Below are 18972 nucleotides of genomic sequence, written 5' to 3'. Positions count from 1 at the left end.
CGGTAAACGACACCCTTAACGACCTTCCCGCCCGACAAATGCGCGGAGACAGGGTTACGGTTATAAATTATAGGCGATATTAGACCGTGAAACAGGGTGGCCCGACCACCCCATTCAATGTGGTAGTCCACTGTATCGGCTGGGATTTAGTTAATACCACGACGATTTAGCGATCCTGCGTGCAATTAGAATTCTGTTTGTTGCCCACGCAACTAGAGTATCCCGAGTATTTGGCAGCAGCAATATCGGATTTATTGATCGACCTTACTGTTGATAAATGTCCGCGACTAAAGTGCATTTGCATTTTTACTTTCGTGCGAATGGCGGTGCCTGTCTCTCTCCCTTCTTCTTCCTGTATTTATTTAATCGCCTTTTTTTTAGTTTCTTTGACTGCACTCAATAATAGTAGGTGCTTGATACCATTAAGGTTTTTAGAAATATTCCTTTGTCACGTGTTTCAAGCATTATTCAGCACGAATATTACGCCGTGAAGCATCTTTCATCTTACTTTCGAAATGTGGCGAATTTTCGTGAATTTTTTGGGAGCCCCATTTTCTCAGAGCACCAGACACTCGAATCTAAACTCCCAGGTCCTTTTGTTTACAGATATCCACGTGCGTCGAGCACCGTGAAAAACCGACAGTATTATATGCGAGTTCCCCACGCTAATGAACCGATTTCTATTTCGTGTCCTCGCTCGTAATTAAACAGGGAGCGGTAGAAAAAGTACGGGACACGAATTCTCCCTTTTATTCTCGGCTAAAGAGCATTGTGCACGCGAATCTCTGCACGGCAAAAATATGCTGCGCGTGTCTGCGCGATATTTTCCCCTTTAATCGAGCGCTGTCATCCTTCGTCATCCCTCTCCGTAAATTCTGCCGAAAACTGGGAAACACAATTGCACCGCGGAACCTCGATTTTTCGAATTGGGTAACGGGGCTCCTGAACTTCGCAGGATCATCGAAAAATCAAGAACTATAATTTATAACAATATCCTCGCGCCCCCCGAAACACGCAACTTGCCAACAATTCGCATTTAACCAGTCTTCTCACGCAGCTTTCACTTGCAATTTCCCATCGCTTCCTGAACCGTCACCAACATCATCCCCGCGAACTTAATTTAACGCCAATAACCGACACCCGCCATTTTGCATATCGCTAATGGCACCATTTCAAGCTATCGAGTGAATCCCATCGAATTTATTAATATTGAAATGGAAAGAGCAAACGAAACGCGTTCCCTACTTCCGTTATATACCAGCGAATCGCGGATATTATATATTGTTTGTGAGTCAAGGAGTAGTGGGGGCGAATGGCGTTTTAATCGTCGATTATTCAGGTGAACGGAACTTTATAAAAATGTTATGAGGAGTTTAATTAGCCGACGTTTAATTACTCCAGCTACCCACCGACAAAGACGAAGAGATGGCGAATGAGGGGGAGAGGGGGGGGGGCAGTAGGCTGGAGGAGGAAGCGGAGAGGGGCGGCGGAGGACTAATTGCGAAGTTTTCCACTTCGATTTTCCGAGAGGCTGCATGCTGTGCCGCGCCATTTCTCGCTGTTGTTCGAATTAAACGCGATGCAGTTTTAAACTGAAAAGAGTGCCCCGAGCGCACCAAGTATTTTCTACCGAATTAAATTGCGACAAGCGAGGAGCGAAAAGAAGCCAAACGGATCGATAAACGCATCGGTAACTTCCGCTTTCCATCGCACCGCTGCGATTCCTTTTTATCCCTCCCTTCTCGCTGCCACTCTTTTTTTTTCTGTTTTTCTATTACTGAAACGGTCCCCGTCTTTACCGTTGCTCGCCTGTGAGGGCATAGGCTTTCGAGTAGCTGCGGATGGATACGGTGTCCTCTGTGAGGGCTACGGGGCCACCATTTTACCCTCCCCCGTTGCACTGGTTTCCTTTCTTTGATGTTCGAAGGAATTTATGTAAGTGGCGCGGGAAGTAGTTACTTTTGTATTCCATTTCTCATTTTTATTCGCTGCTTGGTAGTTCGATGTGGAAGAAACCTTGTCGGGAGAGCCGTAATTAGCAACAGTGTTTAATAAATTATTATTATTTATACCTTTATTATTATTAGTTTATTAAAGAAAGCAGATATAAATTCTGCAAATATAAATTATCAAATTCCGGCACGAGTGCAGTGAAAAATGCTCACGAAAAATTTAAACAACCTTCAAAAATGTCCCCAAAAAGGTAGAGCAAAAATCATCCAATAATTCCTTTCGATCTCCACGGGGCGCAATATTTCTGCACAGATGAAATTCCTACCTCGGCCCAAAACACTATTGCAGGGAAAAGATCCATGGTGTACATCGATGACGCGAACCGATGGTTTTCCAAAATTCCCGAAACCTCGGCCGGCCAATTTCGGACGGTTAGAGGGAGCGGGCTGGGGTGTCAGGAAGTAGTAATTTTTGCGAGAGTCAGAGCGAGCCCAGGGCGCAGATATTGGGGCGTATAGCGAGGTAGAAACACGAGAGCGTCGGCAAAGGCCGAAGGACGCCCCTAATGCGGGGGCTGCTGAGCACGATGAGGGGTGCTCGGTCGAGTGTACGTCGACGCAGCCCTAATTGTTTTACTCCCGTAGCCCCGACCGTCCCGCTTCCCCTCTCCACCACCACCCGCACCCCCTCGCTCTCATCTCTCTCAATCTATTTCATCCGTATCCCCGCAGCCACTCTCATTTCATTGTGACGCCACCCGCAGCGCCTATCATGCGCCACTAATGCTCTAACAGGTTAACGTCTCGCATGATTATTCTATTGCTTCTCACCCTCTTCGCGCTAATTCGAACGGTTTCGAGCGTGATACTTTCGTGCCACGTCTCCTTCCTCCCTCTTTTTTTCGTCCGTTCTCCAGCCTCGGCTCTCTTTAAACACCCTGCGGAAGATGGCGACTGTAGCGTCGACGGGCTAAGAGCAGGTGTTTTCGGCTTCCGAGTGACGCGTTACTGATTTTAGGGGCAGCTGGACAGGGGTGTGGTGTGTGGTCTGTGTTTGTTAGAATTAGAAAGTATTTTTCTTCGTTTGTGGTTGAGGTTTACACCCCTCGCGGTGGTAGGAAGAATCGCAGAGTGTGTTCCGTGCGATTGAAGTTTGCCGAGTCGAATTTTTATTCAAAGCGAGGGGTTGTGCTTGGAAATTACTTCGCTTTGACCCATACAGAGTTTGTAGTATATTTAGAAAGTGTTAGCCAACTGTAGGAACTATGAGGAAAATGGAAGAATTATTTTTCTAATGTTAGATTTCAACCCTTAACGAGATAGCGAAGTTTAATCGCCTCTGGCGTCCCTAAAACGCGACAACTTCCGCGACAGGAAGGGGCACCATCAGCAGCGCGATCGAAGCGAAGGATTATTAATCACTGCTAAATATTTGACGCGTGATTGGCTCGCAAATTTGTCAAGCGGAACGCGAGCCGGCACGCGTATTACAAACACCACGGCTGTATCAACCTTTTAGGAAAAGCGTGATCCGCTCGACACGCGCTAAGCTCGTAATACAGACTTTATCAGTCGTGCAATAATAATTATAATGTTTTACACCACCCCTATTACATTGCGGTGGCGGCGTTAAACGAGGGCCCTCGCGCGCGCGCGCGCGCTCGGAAATCCAGACCGTATTACCGCACGCCACGATAAATTCGTTCCCCGATTGAACGAAAATATTATTTACCAGACGGTTAATCGCCGCGCGAAATTTTTCAGTATTCTTGCTGTTACTCGGACATGGTACACTCCTGTGGATAGTTTATAAAACACTGCGACGTTTTATGGGACGAGAGATTTAATTAAAGTTACTGACACTACGCGTCGTTAATTACACCGTCGCTGTTATATATTGATGGGAAATAAAATGTTTGATATTGCTGCTTTTGGAAGCTTGCTTTTAGTAGCAACTTTTAATAGCAAATAGTGTTGCGAAGGGTTAACTCGGGGAATATGAGCAAATATGCTTTTATGCTCGTTTTGGAGGACTGATATAATACTTCTGTAAAAATTCTCGTTTGACGGAAATGTTATCGATGATTGCGATATTTGTGACTGAAGAATAGAAAATTGTCTTGTTACTGTGAGTATTGATCAAAACTTACAGTGCATCTTGAAACATAGATGACCTGTCCAGTGAATAAACACTGCTCATATCAGACGAAAAATTAGCACCTATTACGCTCTTTTCACGTTAAAATTTACTCAGTACTTCTTTATTGACCTAAGTTTTTTTTTAAGTTCTTCATTAAGTTCAAGGTAAGTCTCGTTATTGCTGCTGAATTTATTAGGTGTTCATTCACTGAACATGTCACTTATTCAGTAGCATTCCACCTCATTTAGTATTAGTACTTCGAAAATTATCTAGGTTAAAATAAGTCGGACACCAAGTACTTTATCAGTTACGTAGTTATAGAGATCATTTCATAGCACGTGGATTCTGGAGTGACGCAATAAATATTTCCAGGACTGTATATACCAAACAACCAGCAATGAATGCATATCAGATGCAACCCAGGATCAAGCACACCTCCGAACCAATATAACCGAGCTACAATAATTCGCAACTTCCTAACAAACCCTTCCTTGCATCGCAAATCGCCACATTCTCTATACAACTCCAATTTTCCATATCTATTTCCCAATGAAACTATTTACGTCGCGACGTAAATAATTATTCTCCAAAACAAGCATGAATTACACCCAATAAACTCCACAACCCAATCTAAAATTCCACGGGTCAATCTGAAAGAACTCGTACAAGCAATAATAAAAACAGCGTGGAAAAATTGCTCCGATTTACTTCTCGGCGTCAGAGAGAAAGAGAGAGAGAGAGGGGGGCAAGGAAAGGGAGAAGAGGAGCGAGGTAAACGGCGAAACTTGCCGAGGACTCTTCCAGTTTCCGTCGGTGTTAATGTACCTATTAAAATTCCACGGGTCCGCGGAACTAAGACGCCGTGCCCGGGACCACGAAGAGCAACGCAACCGGGGTAGGGGGTTTGGGCAGTGGACAGGGGAGGCGGAAGATGGAATTAAACGCGAGCGAAATAGCCCCGTGGCCGCGGGGCTGCGGAACTTGGGCCGCATTATTGCCAAGGCCGAAGTTTAAATCGTCTTGGGGGGGGACAGGGCTATGGACGTCCCTGCGGGCGTTGCCCACGAACCGTCAAATTTAAATCTCGCTAAGCCCGGCCATTAGTACGAAGTGCAAACAGCAAACAGTGCATTAAACTGAGCCCCGGCCGTGATGTACGCGGCCGCGTGCAACCCGGCGAGGACATTCATGGGGCGCCCCGGTTGTCCGCGTAAACGGGAAGCCAAGTGTCTATTCCCACGGGGATTTTCGCGAGGTAACGTTACGCTTTTATTTAGATTCGTTTTGTCCTCTGTTTACGTGTTACTGCTTTAATGCACCCGGGCGAGGCACTCGTGCAGGAAAGGCGCCCCATGGTTCCTCGTGGATTCGCGCAATGGTGACCGTCACTGTGTCGTTGCGCGAGGATACCTAAATATAGCTTTTCCTACACGCGAGTGGACGCGACCTCAAGAATTTCAAACTCGGTTTTCTCGAAAATCAGACGCGATAGCAAAAAAAATTACTGTTTCTCTTCGACTTGTAACAAGCAAACAAGTCGAGAAAAAGGAATACAATTTTTTGATACTGCGCCTCGTTTTCGAGAAAATCGACTTTGAAATTCTTTACGTTGCGTCCAGTCGCGTGTAGGAAAACCTACCTTATGTCATTTTGAGGACGGTTTTGGGATCTCGATTTCTTATCTTACGTAATATTTTTTTAACATAATTTATATTATATAAATTATATAAACCTTTAAAAGAATTTTCATAACTGAAAAACTGCAATGTAAAAATATTATGTAAGGAAGAGAGGGAGGAGGGTGGAATATAAAAATCTTAGGAATTCTTATACTGGTGGAGGCAGGTGGTAAGAAATCACCCTTACATAATTTATGGACGGTCCCTTACTCACGTTGCATTCAGTTTTTGTGGATGTGTCGTCTACTTAGTTTCCGTATTTCTATAATTGAAAAATGACTTTAGTTTGAATTGTACATTCTTCAAGGATCAAGTAAAAAGATTCGCATCTTCCAGTATTCATCTGTTCCTTTCAAATTTTTGTGACCCCTTTAATTTAGTTGAGACGGTTTAGTTTCAATTTCAACGTGGGTTTATCATTTTATTCGGATGAGATCCCTTTGCTATTTAATTCTGCTCGGTGCCACGTTATCATCTTAATTGGTTCATCCTGTTTCGGAGCAGAGTTACTAATTATTATCCAAATAATCGACTTGAGTCAGGCAAAAATGGCACTCTGGGTGTCTCGAAATATTATTGCCTAGCGATTCGAGTAAGTGGTGAGGAAAGAATTGAAAGCCATCCCCTAATGCATCGCGTTTTACCTATATTCCGCGCGGATACACACGTACACGTTCTTATACACTTATTTCTTTGCTTCGAAACCACTCCGGTGCCGACGCAAAAGCAGACAAAAGTTTCAAGGCACATGCCTGAACCTTCCCAAGAAACCTATACATTATAAATGTCGTACTTTCTTATCCGCCACGTCGTTCCCCATTTTTCCTCGCCGACAGAAGAAATATATTCTTTTCTTCGCTCTTCTGTAATCCAGTGGCTCCTTTCAAAAATATATATCAGACTCAGTTAAACAATGTAGATAAATCAATGAATCCCACTATATCTGTTTAATATTACCAACATCACGAATACACAAAAGAATCGTTCCTCATTTCTCACTTTTATTAAAAATTCAAAATTTTCTGTGCTCCCCAAAAATTCTCCATCTCTCAAAATTTAACATACTCGTTTCGAAATGATACAATTATCGATTATTCTACAACGATACGGATTAGAATACTGAAACTTCTCTCGCACAAACTTGCAACGCCAATTTACGCTGCAATAATATCGTCTTATTTACTAGGCAACCCGAAGAACTTGAGCGCACGTTATCTTGTCAGCTTACAGTAGGTTCAGGGTAACGAAATGAGCCACGATTATAATTATCTTTCGAGACTAGCGTTGTTTGCTTAGAAAATGCCTGTATACAGCGATGCTAGAATTCGTTGTCGTTCGAATAATCGCGAACAGCGCGGTGCATTCTGAAAATCGAGCTGTGTAAAAACAGAAACGCTGGAGGGCCAAAGCCTCCCCAATTACTGCAAACTATTATGCACAAATGATTTTATATCCCCCCCCCCCTGCAACTGCAATTAGGAACGAATCCGTTGAAACGCGGTTCTGCACTCCTTTGGCGCGTGTTCGGATGGTAAAATGGCGGGGTCGTTGATCGTGTAAAGGTGGCTGTGAAATTCGAGCGTAGAATAAATGGACGATAATGTCGTGGAGAATACGTGGAGCGTCGGGAGATGAGAGGTTTAATTTAACGGGCACACGGGCGTCCTATCGTCGAGAACGAAGACAAAAGCACCAAGAAGAAATCAATGCCGAAGGCTAGCTAACACGCGTTCTCTTCCTCACGGACGAGCTGGCTTCGGAACAGCACTCGAGACCTCGACCATGCGAAAACTTTGTCCAAGAATCTAATATCATCCTTGGTTCGCACACATTCTCAAAATTCCTTGGTACGCTACGACACGGCAACGGCTCCTCCGTGCTTATACGTTTAAGGTCGTGTGTAGATGTGTGTGTGTGTGTGTGTGAACGATGCGGGGGAGTGGATTCCCGTTTTGTCGTAATAATTGTCCGACTGCTTTGATGATAGGTTTCGATAACTTTTTTATACTCCGTGTTTTATAGAATTTTATTTTTTTGGTGCTGGAATAGTGTTAAGGGAAAGGGAAATACAGTGAATGAAAATTATTGTTTACTTCGATATTAATTTAGTTTATATTTGGTTGGCCCGTTTATGGCGGGGATGCAATAAGAATTGCTAATGCTGGGTTATGACGCGAGAAATGTCAGAAACTCAAAGCAATGAAATATTTTCGTTCAAACATTTTTATGTGGAACAACAATTTCGCGTACACTAATATTATTGTATTCGGTAGCAAGGCGAGTTAAGAATTCCTTTCAGAGTGCATAAGGTGAAACGGTTCTGCATAAATCAAATGCATCACTCTGGTAGAGGTATGTTATCACGCAAACACATTCCAAGGTAAAACTGGGGAAAATACTGACTATTTTCTACGCGATCGTAAAACACAGGAGTGTAGTGTAAAATAACAATAATACAATAAAATCTAATCGAAATTTTTACGTAACGTCTCCATAGAGTTCATAAAATTCCTTTCTGACACACGATTACCATTTCTGAAGTGTGTCTTTGAGCTCGAATAGCTCAGGAATGAGTATTCGTCGTGTACACCACGCGATACGCCCACAATCTTTAAGCCTCACCCTGCTACTCTCAAACCTCTCAATCCACCGTCAGACTCCAGAATCTCGCTTTCATAAACTGGCAAAGAACCTCCTACAGCCTAAACAATAATTTCTAGCACTCCATCATCTTCCTACTCCGCAAAGCCCCTCATCTTTCAAAAACCAAGCCCGTTTAGTAGCTGCCAAAAAATTAAATTCCAAACTCCCTACCTCTAAAATACCCCCAGCCTCCAAAGCCAAACGAGTCCTCATCAAAAACCAACATCTTTCTCCCCGCTCGAATATCTCACCTGCACCACCCACGGCTCGCAGCAGAGACCCTCCACCCGCTCCCTCGACAAGCGTTTCCCTGTGGCCACGTGGAAGGCCAGGGAGCGCCAAAGAAGCATGGTCGATGATGTTAACGAAGAGGGAACCGCGAGCGGTCCGCGGGTGCTCGCCGTTATTACCAGAAAGATGTGCCCCGTGCCAGTGTGAGGAACAGCGGGGGCCAGGTGAAGAGGGTAGGTGATGAGGATCCGCGGAGGGACGAAGAAGGGTTAGAGGGAAAGTGGGTTGCTATCTTAGCCACCACAAAGCAGTGATAACATTTTCCCTCCCGGACAGAAGCCTAGCCACCCTTCTCGTTGCTCCCAGGTCGATATCGGGATAACGCCGCTGCCGGTTACCCGGGGCAACCGGAAAGCCACGCCCGCGCCCTCAAATATGGCTGCCCGTGGCCCGCGACTCGTGCACCTTCACGTTGCCCAGGAGCACGAACGGTGGACGGGTGCACGGGGTGGGAGAGAATGGGTTTTAGGGGCGAATCGGGGGGTGGGGGATGCCACGGCGCGGCGAGATAAAACGCTGCGAGGTGGCTGGTATGGGGCCGCGGCGGGTGAGGGGAGAGAGGGTGGTTGGAATTATCATAATATTGGTCATTGCTTGTTCCGCTGGATGAGGCGAAGTAGCTGCTTCAACTGGAACCTTTCACACGCGAGACATCCCATCCTCCTCCCTACGGTGGCACCCCGCCACGGTGCCATTCCTCTGGCTCGTATCGGCGACGTTACGCGAGATATCTCGCATATCCGGTCTTCGTTCGCGCGATCCAGTTTTCCTTTCCCCCTCGCTGGCGTGGAACGCTCCTTCGGGGAGGTGGCGATCCTCTGGACGAGGGTCACGTTCGCGGAGGAGTATGTAAGAATTGGGATGTTTATGGAAATTTCTGGGACGTAGCTACGGCTTCGGAGGGTTTTATTGGGAACGCCGGGAAGGGGGATTATTTGTAGGGGCGGAGTGGGTGGTTAACCCTCCCTGCGGTATCGGGTATGAAATTCTGAGACTGAAGGTGTTGTGACAGAACCGATGGCGAATTAGCAGGCTGTGGAGCGGCTGTTGTAGATGGGGGTATTGGGAAGTTTGCGCTGTGTTGGAACTGTACTTGTTGTGCTTATGTCGGTATTATAGGCAGATTCCTTTGGAAGCCAGATTGATAGGGAAGGGGTTTTAATATTTCGTATCGCGAAGTGTATACTGTCGCCGCGGGTGGTTACGAAAATTGATTTTACATATAGTCGTCTTGAACAGCGTATTTCCTTCTATTACACCGCAGGGAACGCAATCTTCTTCCACGTTCCATTTATCGCAATCTTCTTCCATGTTCCGTGCATTTGTAATTCTGATTTCTAAATGTAACTTGGATATAGCAGTGCTTATAGTAAATGCTAACAATTTTCCGCGAAATTAAAAGTCTTATAAATCGAGTAACAAAATAACCCTCCACAGTGGAAACGCATCTTAACTCACTTTTACGAAAAACCAATGTAGTTTTAAATATTCTCGTAAACAGGGACGTCAGCATCTGTTTACAACATACCTTAACTCCAACTCCCCCCGAAATTCACCTCCCTCCCACCCTTCGAAGCAGAAATAAAAATGTAACACCTCCAGGAATATTTTCTCGTGCCCCCGCATTAGATTCTCTTCTCACGTCTGTATTCTAGTTTCACTCTAAAATGCGGCGCGAATATTAATACCGACTTCTCCCCCCCTCCCCCCAGCGGAAGTCAAACGAAAAAGGCGATCAGTGGGGAAAGGACGGGAGAGACAGCGGCAGGTATGGAGGTAATAACTTGTTTACTCGCCCCGATGCAGGCGTGTCTGCGCGAAGAGGAGCGTGGAGGAGAGAACGAAGGGGGTGGAAAATGAGTGGATTTTCATTGCAGTTTAATCCAGATCCCCGCGTGCCCCTCCATCCTCGCGGTGGTATTCTAAACGGCGATACTCTCGAAGGCAACTCTTGTCGCTTGGGGTGACGATATTACATTCCTCGATCGTGACGAAAACAGCTAGAGCGATGCAGCTCCTCGAGCAGCTGCCAGCCACCCCATTGCCTCTGCACGTGTTTTTAATTCCTCTCCACTTTAACCCCTGGCCTCCTTTTCCACGATATTTCCATTTTCCGACCGTTTTCTGACGTCCATCCACCTTCACCCTCATTCTGCAGTACCTTTACTCCTCTTATCCCTCATTCACCCTTCTTCCTGCGATGGCTACTCAACCGAGGATGTAGAATTTTAAACACCATACGCCATAGCATCGATTTAGTTTCTTCTTTCTGCATCTCTCCCTTCCTCGATTTTTTGTATAATCTACTAAATTATTACAATTCCAGGGCATTATTGATATTATAACCTCCACGCTGATCTCCAGCGTTCGCTCAAGAATTATAAACGATCATACCCACCCCAAGGATTGTAGAAATTTCCGCAGAGTAACCTTGTTATTTCGCAGCAATCGTAGCCGGTAGGTGTACTGTTTGCTCCGCGGGAGCCGTGGACGCGAAAACATCCCCGTGTCTCCCAGGAAGCGGCAGGTATAGCCTGCCATCCGATCGATTCGCTATTAGTCCGTTGTACATAATGAATCTCTTTCCCATCGTTCTAATTGTCAACTGCTGGCACGTTATTTACTCGAACGAGCGTGGAATCGTGAAAGGGACCCGCTGCCGATGCCACCCCCTTAGCCAGAGGGTACGGCCGCACCTCCGACGGTAGCATCCGTGCATGGTGACAATACAAACCGAAACAAACACTTGGCGGCACGTGAACGCCACGTGCCGGCCAGGATATATTACATTCCGAATGCACACACACTTGACGAACGATTAAAGGGGTGTGCACGGCCGAAGTGCCGCGATCGTGACAACGATGAACACTACGGGAGGCCTTTCCTTCACCATGATACACTTGGCCGGCCACTTTCGATCAGAAACGCTTCGAGTGCCGGTTATTCGAGGTATCCCTGTAACTCACTCGTCTTCCTCGATCACCTTTCTCCGCTGTCTGCTTAACCTGCTGGAAGCTCATGGTCAAAAACGCCATTTTTATCTGCTCCTGATCGTTGTTTTAGCTAGTTTTGACAGCATCCAAAAATAAATAAACGCGGTATCTAATTCGCGTGCTTGCGATCGTTAAGTACAATTACTTTCTCACGAAAAAAAATAAATCGTTGACGGCCTACACAAGTTACTTTATGGAAAAACTAAAGTTTGAAACTTTGTGGACATTTTTTACCCTCCCTTGGGTTTAGTAACTTTTTCGACTTACGAAGTTTTCTTTAGTATGTACTGTTACACTCGGCAACGTTACGCGTGGGTCCAAAAAGACCCCGACAGCGGCGGCCGAAGGTTAAAGACTTGCTGTCTGATAAGGTAGTCTTCTGTAGAGCCCGAGTTTAGTAATTTCGTGGTCCGAGTATGATGTAGGTGCTACTGTGAGCTGCGATTCGTTATGTAGGTCGTGAAGTACAGAGGATTAGGGTAATATTAGGTGTAGACTTTCAGGGACTTCCTCAGTGAAAGGTATATCGAAGTAATCTGACGAAGAGGGTGAAAGTTCTAGTGTACCTTTATTTTCTTTAATTCTGGTGCGTGGTACAGTTTCCCCCTAGTTTCTTACCTTCCTTTTATTTCTTGTGCAAATAAATAATTTGGATAAGTGAAATTAATGTAAGTACTACTTAGTCTGGCAAAATAAAAAGTTATGAGTCGCCCTGTATATTTTATTCGATTTTAATTAGCGAACTTCGATGTAGTATGCCTCCCTAAGCACACTGGCTTATAATATCGCTCAGTTTTATATGCCTCTGTTATCGTGTATCAGCATTACGCAATACAATTAGCTGTTCCTGTAATCACAATGCAATGAAATATTCCCTCGATACACCGAGCCGCATCATTTTTCAGCTGTGGCTGTCCTTAGCATTACGCGCAGGTATGTTTGTTCACCGCACCGAGCAGAAATTATAGTACGTCACTCCGGCTCACGGCGAAGAATGAAACAAATGCAACGGTGTATACTTAACAGTACTTTATTGTTGACATTATTACACGTTATTATAAATCTATCATCTTGACACGTATAATACCTACTAAATCTACAGCGACAAGTTTAACGGTAACCTATAACTAAACGTACAATCATGGCGTCGTTACTTATTTAGTAAAGGAACAAACAGACGTATCGTTTAATTTCCGTCACAGTACCCTCGACGCGACAGCCGAAAATGACCGTTAGTAAAATATACACCGCTCAAACGATAATCGTCGATTACTCCGCGTGTCGGGTTGCCTGCTTCCTCCTATCTCTTGTCCTTTTTTTTTTTACACGAAAAAATTGAACGACATTTTTACTCGCGACTGTATAGTACACTCGACTTAACGTTACGATATCTACCAAATCGTTCAGGCGTGAATTCTTCTCGAGTATAAAAGACTATCCCAGCTTTGTACCTGAACGTCAGTGACGCGACTCCGCGGTTTCCCCGCCGTCTTCTCGACAGTGCGGATCGAACTGAATTTAAGCAATCGCAAAGTCTATTGGGTGCTCGTGAAGTAGGTGGAACAAACTTTGCGGGGGATACTTTCTGTCGCGTGTGGGGCAGTTGCACGTAAAACTCGCTGCAACGGTTCTTGCTCGCGCGTGGACACTCCGCGCGTAAAGCCGCGATCCCACGTGTGCAATGTGTTACAGAGAATGCAGCTTAAAGCACCGCTTCTGCGTGGGCAACGTCGCAGAACAAATTCGGGGTGTGTTACCTTTTAGAATGCACCTTTCTTTCAATATTTGGAGCACATTTCACATCGAATATTGCACACGCGAGGACGCGGCTTAATACCCGTCTGCCACGTATATTTCCTCTGAGAAACGATACTTTTCATCCTTTTTAAATATATTCCACGCTACGAGTTGCGCACGTGGGAACGAGGCTGAAGGTCCACATTTATCTCCGAACGAGGTGCGCTCTATTATTAGGACAATGATTTTCGTTATCGTGTCGAACGTCATTCGCGCCCGGAGCACACGGGCTCGCGATTTAATCAGTTTTGCATAAAATACGATAACGAAAGTAACTCGGGACGCTGCTCGGCCTTGAAGAGCCTTGAAAAAAAAGAAGCAGAAGAAATACCGACCTTGTAGTTTAATAATATTTAATGTTCGTTTCATTGGCGAGAGCGCAACGAATCTCGTCTCGTCTGATAACGCACAGTTAACTACTCTTACGAAATTACTCGGTGACTAATTTGTTCGATCGCATGTTCATCGTGATTATTACAAAACAAAATGCTTAATGCCGTTGCTTTGTCCCGTCCGCCGTCAAAAGTGGTGATAGCACCACCGAATTCGATCTATTCCTCGACTCGGTGCAGCGTTGCATTCCTCGTGCAGTACCTTATCTCGCAATCGTCATCCTGTATCGAGGAAAATTCGCTAACAGCTTCGGTACATGTGTGCGTGTACAGATTAATACCCACGTACTCGTCATGGATGCGTATCGCCGAGGGGATTAATTGCAAATTATTCCATTCTCTTTTCTCGTGGATCGCTGCGCGCGTTTCAAAGCGCTCCCTGCGAATTCGAACGCCGTGCCGGCATTGAAAAGTCGTCCTTTCGCGTCTCCTTCCATTTTTCCACCCCTTTTACCCTTCGAAAATCTTTTGAAAATCGGAGACCTGTTTTTGGGGCCGTGTTAACGATTGTTGATCGATTTTGGATCGAACTTTTGATGCCAGGTTGAAATTAAATTTTAAATTTACGATGAATTTAATTTTTAAATTTACAATGAATTTAATTTTTAAATTTACGATCAATTTAAATTTTAAAATTAAGATCAATTTAAATTTAAATTTAAGATCAATTTAATTTTAAATTTTAAGAGATAATATCGTATATTTGGACAATGCTAATAAGTTTCACTAGAAACTTTCGTAGTTACCCAGTGATTTTGAATTCGGAATATTTATTCACGGCTGCATTTGCATTTCGGAGTAACAAATCAATCCAATTTTATCAAGCTTCTCGACTCTTCCTTGACTCTTGTGCATATTCATTTTTGCATACAAGCGGCTCTTTTCCCACGACAAAATAAGCAATTCCGCCGTTTTATGGCACCTTAAGTACCCAGTTCGTCGATAAAGTGGATCATTTGCTAAATGAAAGGCCTTAACAAATACACCAATCTAAACGTGTTGGTATTTCATTCGGATCTCGGAAAAAAAATTCAACATTGGCTTGTCGGTTTCTAGGTCACTCAGGCGAACGAAACAAATACCAGAGATAAAAATAAAACGCTCTAAACGCTATATGACAACACTTTTTACCGTGCCTCTGACTTGGCGCGTTGGAGTTGCCAAACGATGGAATAATCGATAAAGCCGTCAGCTGATCTTCCAATTAATTCAATCGATGCACCACGGGCCATTTCTTAATTGAATTCAAATGAAATCGTGTCACGTGGTCGCCCCTAACAACAACAAAAAAAAAAACACCGTAGGTACATCCGCCAATAGAACACAGAAACTGAGATGCATCCATCGCAATTCCAACCGCCTCGCATCCTTACATTCATTTGTGAAATATTAATCGCAGTTCAGAAGGGAACGAACAATCAACCAAGACCGTCCAGGTTGGCCAGGATTTTTCCAGTCCGTTTCGACTGAGTCTCGTGGATCGAAGCAACGAGTGCACGCCATACAACACGCTTCCTCTAATATTTCGTACAGTACTATGTACACTAAACGTCTACTTGACCGGGAACGCGGCCAATCGAGCTTTACATTAAAATCCGATGAAGAACTGGACCTTCCATTCTTCCCTCTCATACAAGCGTGCTCTACCCATACTCTCCCTCTCTCACTCACACTCTGGCAAACAATAGAATGCTGAGCAAAGATTTGTTCGGGGGGTGTGCGTATTTACAGTGCCGATATTAATCGATCGTTCGCAAATCGAGACGAAACACGGGGAGGCCGTTCCTCGTTCGGTACGCGAATGATAAAAGGGCTCGGTGTCGCTGGACGAACCGTCTTCGGGGGGTACAGTCACTATTGCAAGGATCGTTCTGTATCAGCGAGTTGGGGGCGTTGGTACATTAAACAAAGCACTACACTATTGCACTACACTTCTCTTTTTACAATTACTCGATTCACCGTTCCGTTCGTGTTCATTTGTCCCTTTGCCCTTCCTTTTTACACAAATCGTACGGCTTCGGTCAGTCCCTCGACATCTCTGTTACCGCCACGCTGGTCCGCGACCGTTTTCACTTCCCGTCGCGTCACTGACGGCTTAATTCTCAATCTTGTGCCGTCGACGGTTCCGCAGTTATCGTGCAGAATCGAGGAGAGGTAGGTACGAGCCAGAACAAGCGACATATTCAGCTGGACGATTGAATCTTAATCCATCTTAGCCGAGAGCACGTTGTGCCTCCTTACCATCGTTGTACTTGATTGCAAGCATCGAACATTTCTTCGTTCCTCAAGGAAAGCTAAACAAGAATCCTCTGATTGTCCAAGTGCTTCCCATAGTGTTACGTATCTTGCACAATAATCTGGCCTGATCACCCATCCCTGACGACCGTCTCAATACTCATTCACCACTGTGCTCCTCAAGACCGTCTCAAAAACACCCAGTGTACCCCATCCTCGGAGCATGGGACAGCAATTCCTCTGCATCTGAAAACCCAGTTCGCTACCGGCGATAGCTGGCTTCAGCCTTCTCAGGCCTCATCTTCCGTACTCCCTGCTCAGGGGTGCTTTAGACCAGAGGCGAGAAGGCGGACGCCTGACTTCTGATCTCCCTGTGCTCCGACGGGCTGAGGTCCAGCAGACCGCCGCAGTTCTGGTCGCTGGCCGCCTGTTTGCCGATGAGGGCGTCGATGCTGAAGTTCCTCTTCTTGTCGACGGGCGGATGGCTGACAGGTATCGTCGTGATCCTCGTCGGAGCAGGATCGAGCTGTCTGATCGGCGGCGCGGTGATCGGCACGGGTTTGTAGAGCGGCGGGGGCGGCTCGAGGAAGCCGCCTAGCTTCAGAGCCTCCAAGGTCGAAGGTGAGAAGTCGAGCAGGGGCAGGCCAGGCGGCGGAGACAGGTACGCAGCGCTGGGATAGCTGAGGGCACCTGGGTGACCGCCTCCACCGCCTGGACAGGGCCCTCGGTCGCCGCAAATGGCGAACGTTGCCATGATCGCTCTGTCGCGGAGCACGTAGTGCGGCGGAGGCCTCTTGTACCTCTTCCGGCGGCGGAGGAAGCTGCCGTTGTCGAACATGTCCTCGGCCAGGGGGTCCAGCGTCCAGTAGTTTCCCTTGCCGGGGTTTCCTGGCTCGCGCGGGATCTTGATGAAGCAGTCGTTCAGGGAGAGGTTGTGTCTGATGGAGTTCTGCCAGGCGGGGAACTTGTCGTGGTAGTAGGGGAACCGGGACATGATGAACTCGCAGATCCCGCTGAGCGTCAGCTTCTTCTGTGGCGACTGGAGTATCGCCATCGTTATTAAAGCTATGTACGAGTACGGTGGTTTGATCAGGGACGAGGACATCTTGTCGCTGCCGTAGGCGGGCGGCTGGCTAGTGGCGCCCGTTGTCTTCTGCTGCCCGTTCGACGACATCATGCTGTAGTTCTTCTTGCTGCGGCTGCCGCCGCGGTTCCGCGACGCGGCTGCCGTCGGCACCGGGGAGCTCGGTATTATTGGGCTGGACGACGACTGGGACGGTGACAGATCGTTCTTGTCGAGACTCACCGGGTCCACGATCATGCTGCTGCTGTCGGAGTCACGGTCGCTGTCCGCGCAGCCGTCGCACGACAGGTTCGACATCATCATCCCGCGCGGCTCCATCGTGATCGCTTCATGGGCACATGCACGCGTCGATTTGACGGAAACTAGTGTGCCGGGCCACCCAGGGCCCCGTCGAACTCACCGCTTCCCATCATAGCCGCGTCTCCTCTGCTACTCGCGCCTTCGCGCCGACGTGTGCATGCAGCCGTGCAAACAACAGCGCGTGGCCACGTTATCTCTGTCCGGGTCCAAGTCTCTATGTGCACGCCTGCCTTTTTTCCTGAATCTCGCCTGACGATGGCTGGGTGTCCGTCGGAGCGAACGGTGACTCCGCGCGCGACGTTTTAAGGGAGACTCTGCAGAGATCGGTCACTGAACGCTGGGAAAGCTGCACGAACGATCCGGAGCAACTGTCACGAGCACGGCCTCCCGAGCAAATGCTATCTTACGCTAATAGTTTGTTTCCACAACGATAACGAGGGTTTTTCCTTCTTCTCTTCTCCACGCCGGCACCCACTCGCGAGCAACGACGCTGCGTCTCAAGGATGTCGGCCGCGCGATCACTGGCAATGACGCACTCAGGTGCCGTTGCTAGTCGTCTCTCGGAACCATCAGCGACCATCGCCGCTTCCGCTCATGCCCGCTTATCAGCCACGCTTCTCGCCAGACTCTCGCGAACTTAACTGCCAGCGATCACACGAGCGACGAGACTTCCTCTGTCTCGTACCAGTTCACCGTTCAACCTCCCATGGAACAAGCAACTACTCTCCTCCCCCGCTACTGACGACTGCACCGAAATCTGACTTCCCCGGCCCGGTCACACTCTTCCCCCGCGATAACACAGCCGACCGCGAAGAACGACGCTCGGGTGATAAATGAATTTCGACCGCCTCCCCCAAAAAACATCCCTTTTATCCCCCCCGAGAGTGGAACCGATCGCGCGGTGCCTGTCGGTCCAATGTCGCGTCAACGTTGATCCCGCGGCGACGGGGTTAGGTGTACGAAATGCGGTCGAAGCTTATGAGGCGCGATTGCGAGTGTGCCAGCACCGTGGAGTACCGTCTACGAGGCGAAATCGTGGGTCGAATTGATTCGAAGTGACTGCTTTGGCCCTACATGGGCGGTCCGATGGGCGGGCGTTTCAACCCCCTACAGAAGGGGTGGCGGGGTGGCTGCCCCCACCACGCGAGCCTCGCGCCATCCAGGCTCCCTCCACCCTCCCGAAGGAGAAGAGGGATCGTTGTCGTCACCACCGACGAGCAGAGAAACCCCCGGAGGGGACGTCGGAGTTAGGAAAATAGCGGGATAGATAAAGGGACTTTCGAGGCGGACTCGAACGGGCGCGGTGAGGGGGAGGAACGGGGGTTGGGGGCGAAATTGTAACACTCTGGGAGGGGGGCTGCTTTGCTTTGAACGACGCGGATAAAGGGACCGAGGCGTTACGTACTAATAGAACGCACGAACCGAGGCCGTATCGATACTCGTTTCTCGCGTGCTCGTTCCCTTCG

At 47.2% G+C, this 18972-nt stretch overlaps 1 protein-coding gene across 1 annotated transcript; it reads right to left on the bottom strand.

Moving 5' to 3' along the window:
• Positions 1-12247: 12247 nt before the first annotated feature.
• LOC143376249 (forkhead box protein D3-A) lies at positions 12248-18252 on the bottom strand. The gene has a single exon (XM_076826366.1). The coding sequence runs from the start codon at positions 17522-17524 to the stop codon at positions 16451-16453; it is 1074 nt and encodes a 357-aa protein (XP_076682481.1). The 5' UTR covers positions 17525-18252; the 3' UTR covers positions 12248-16450.
• Between the last annotated feature and the right edge of the window lie 720 nt (positions 18253-18972).

The sequence above is a fragment of the Andrena cerasifolii genome, chromosome 14, assembly GCF_050908995.1.
Source record: "Andrena cerasifolii isolate SP2316 chromosome 14, iyAndCera1_principal, whole genome shotgun sequence".
Lineage (NCBI taxonomy): Eukaryota > Metazoa > Arthropoda > Insecta > Hymenoptera > Andrenidae > Andrena > Andrena cerasifolii.
Note: the sequence above shows the minus strand (reverse complement) of the source record. Positions and strands in the feature narration are given on the sequence as shown.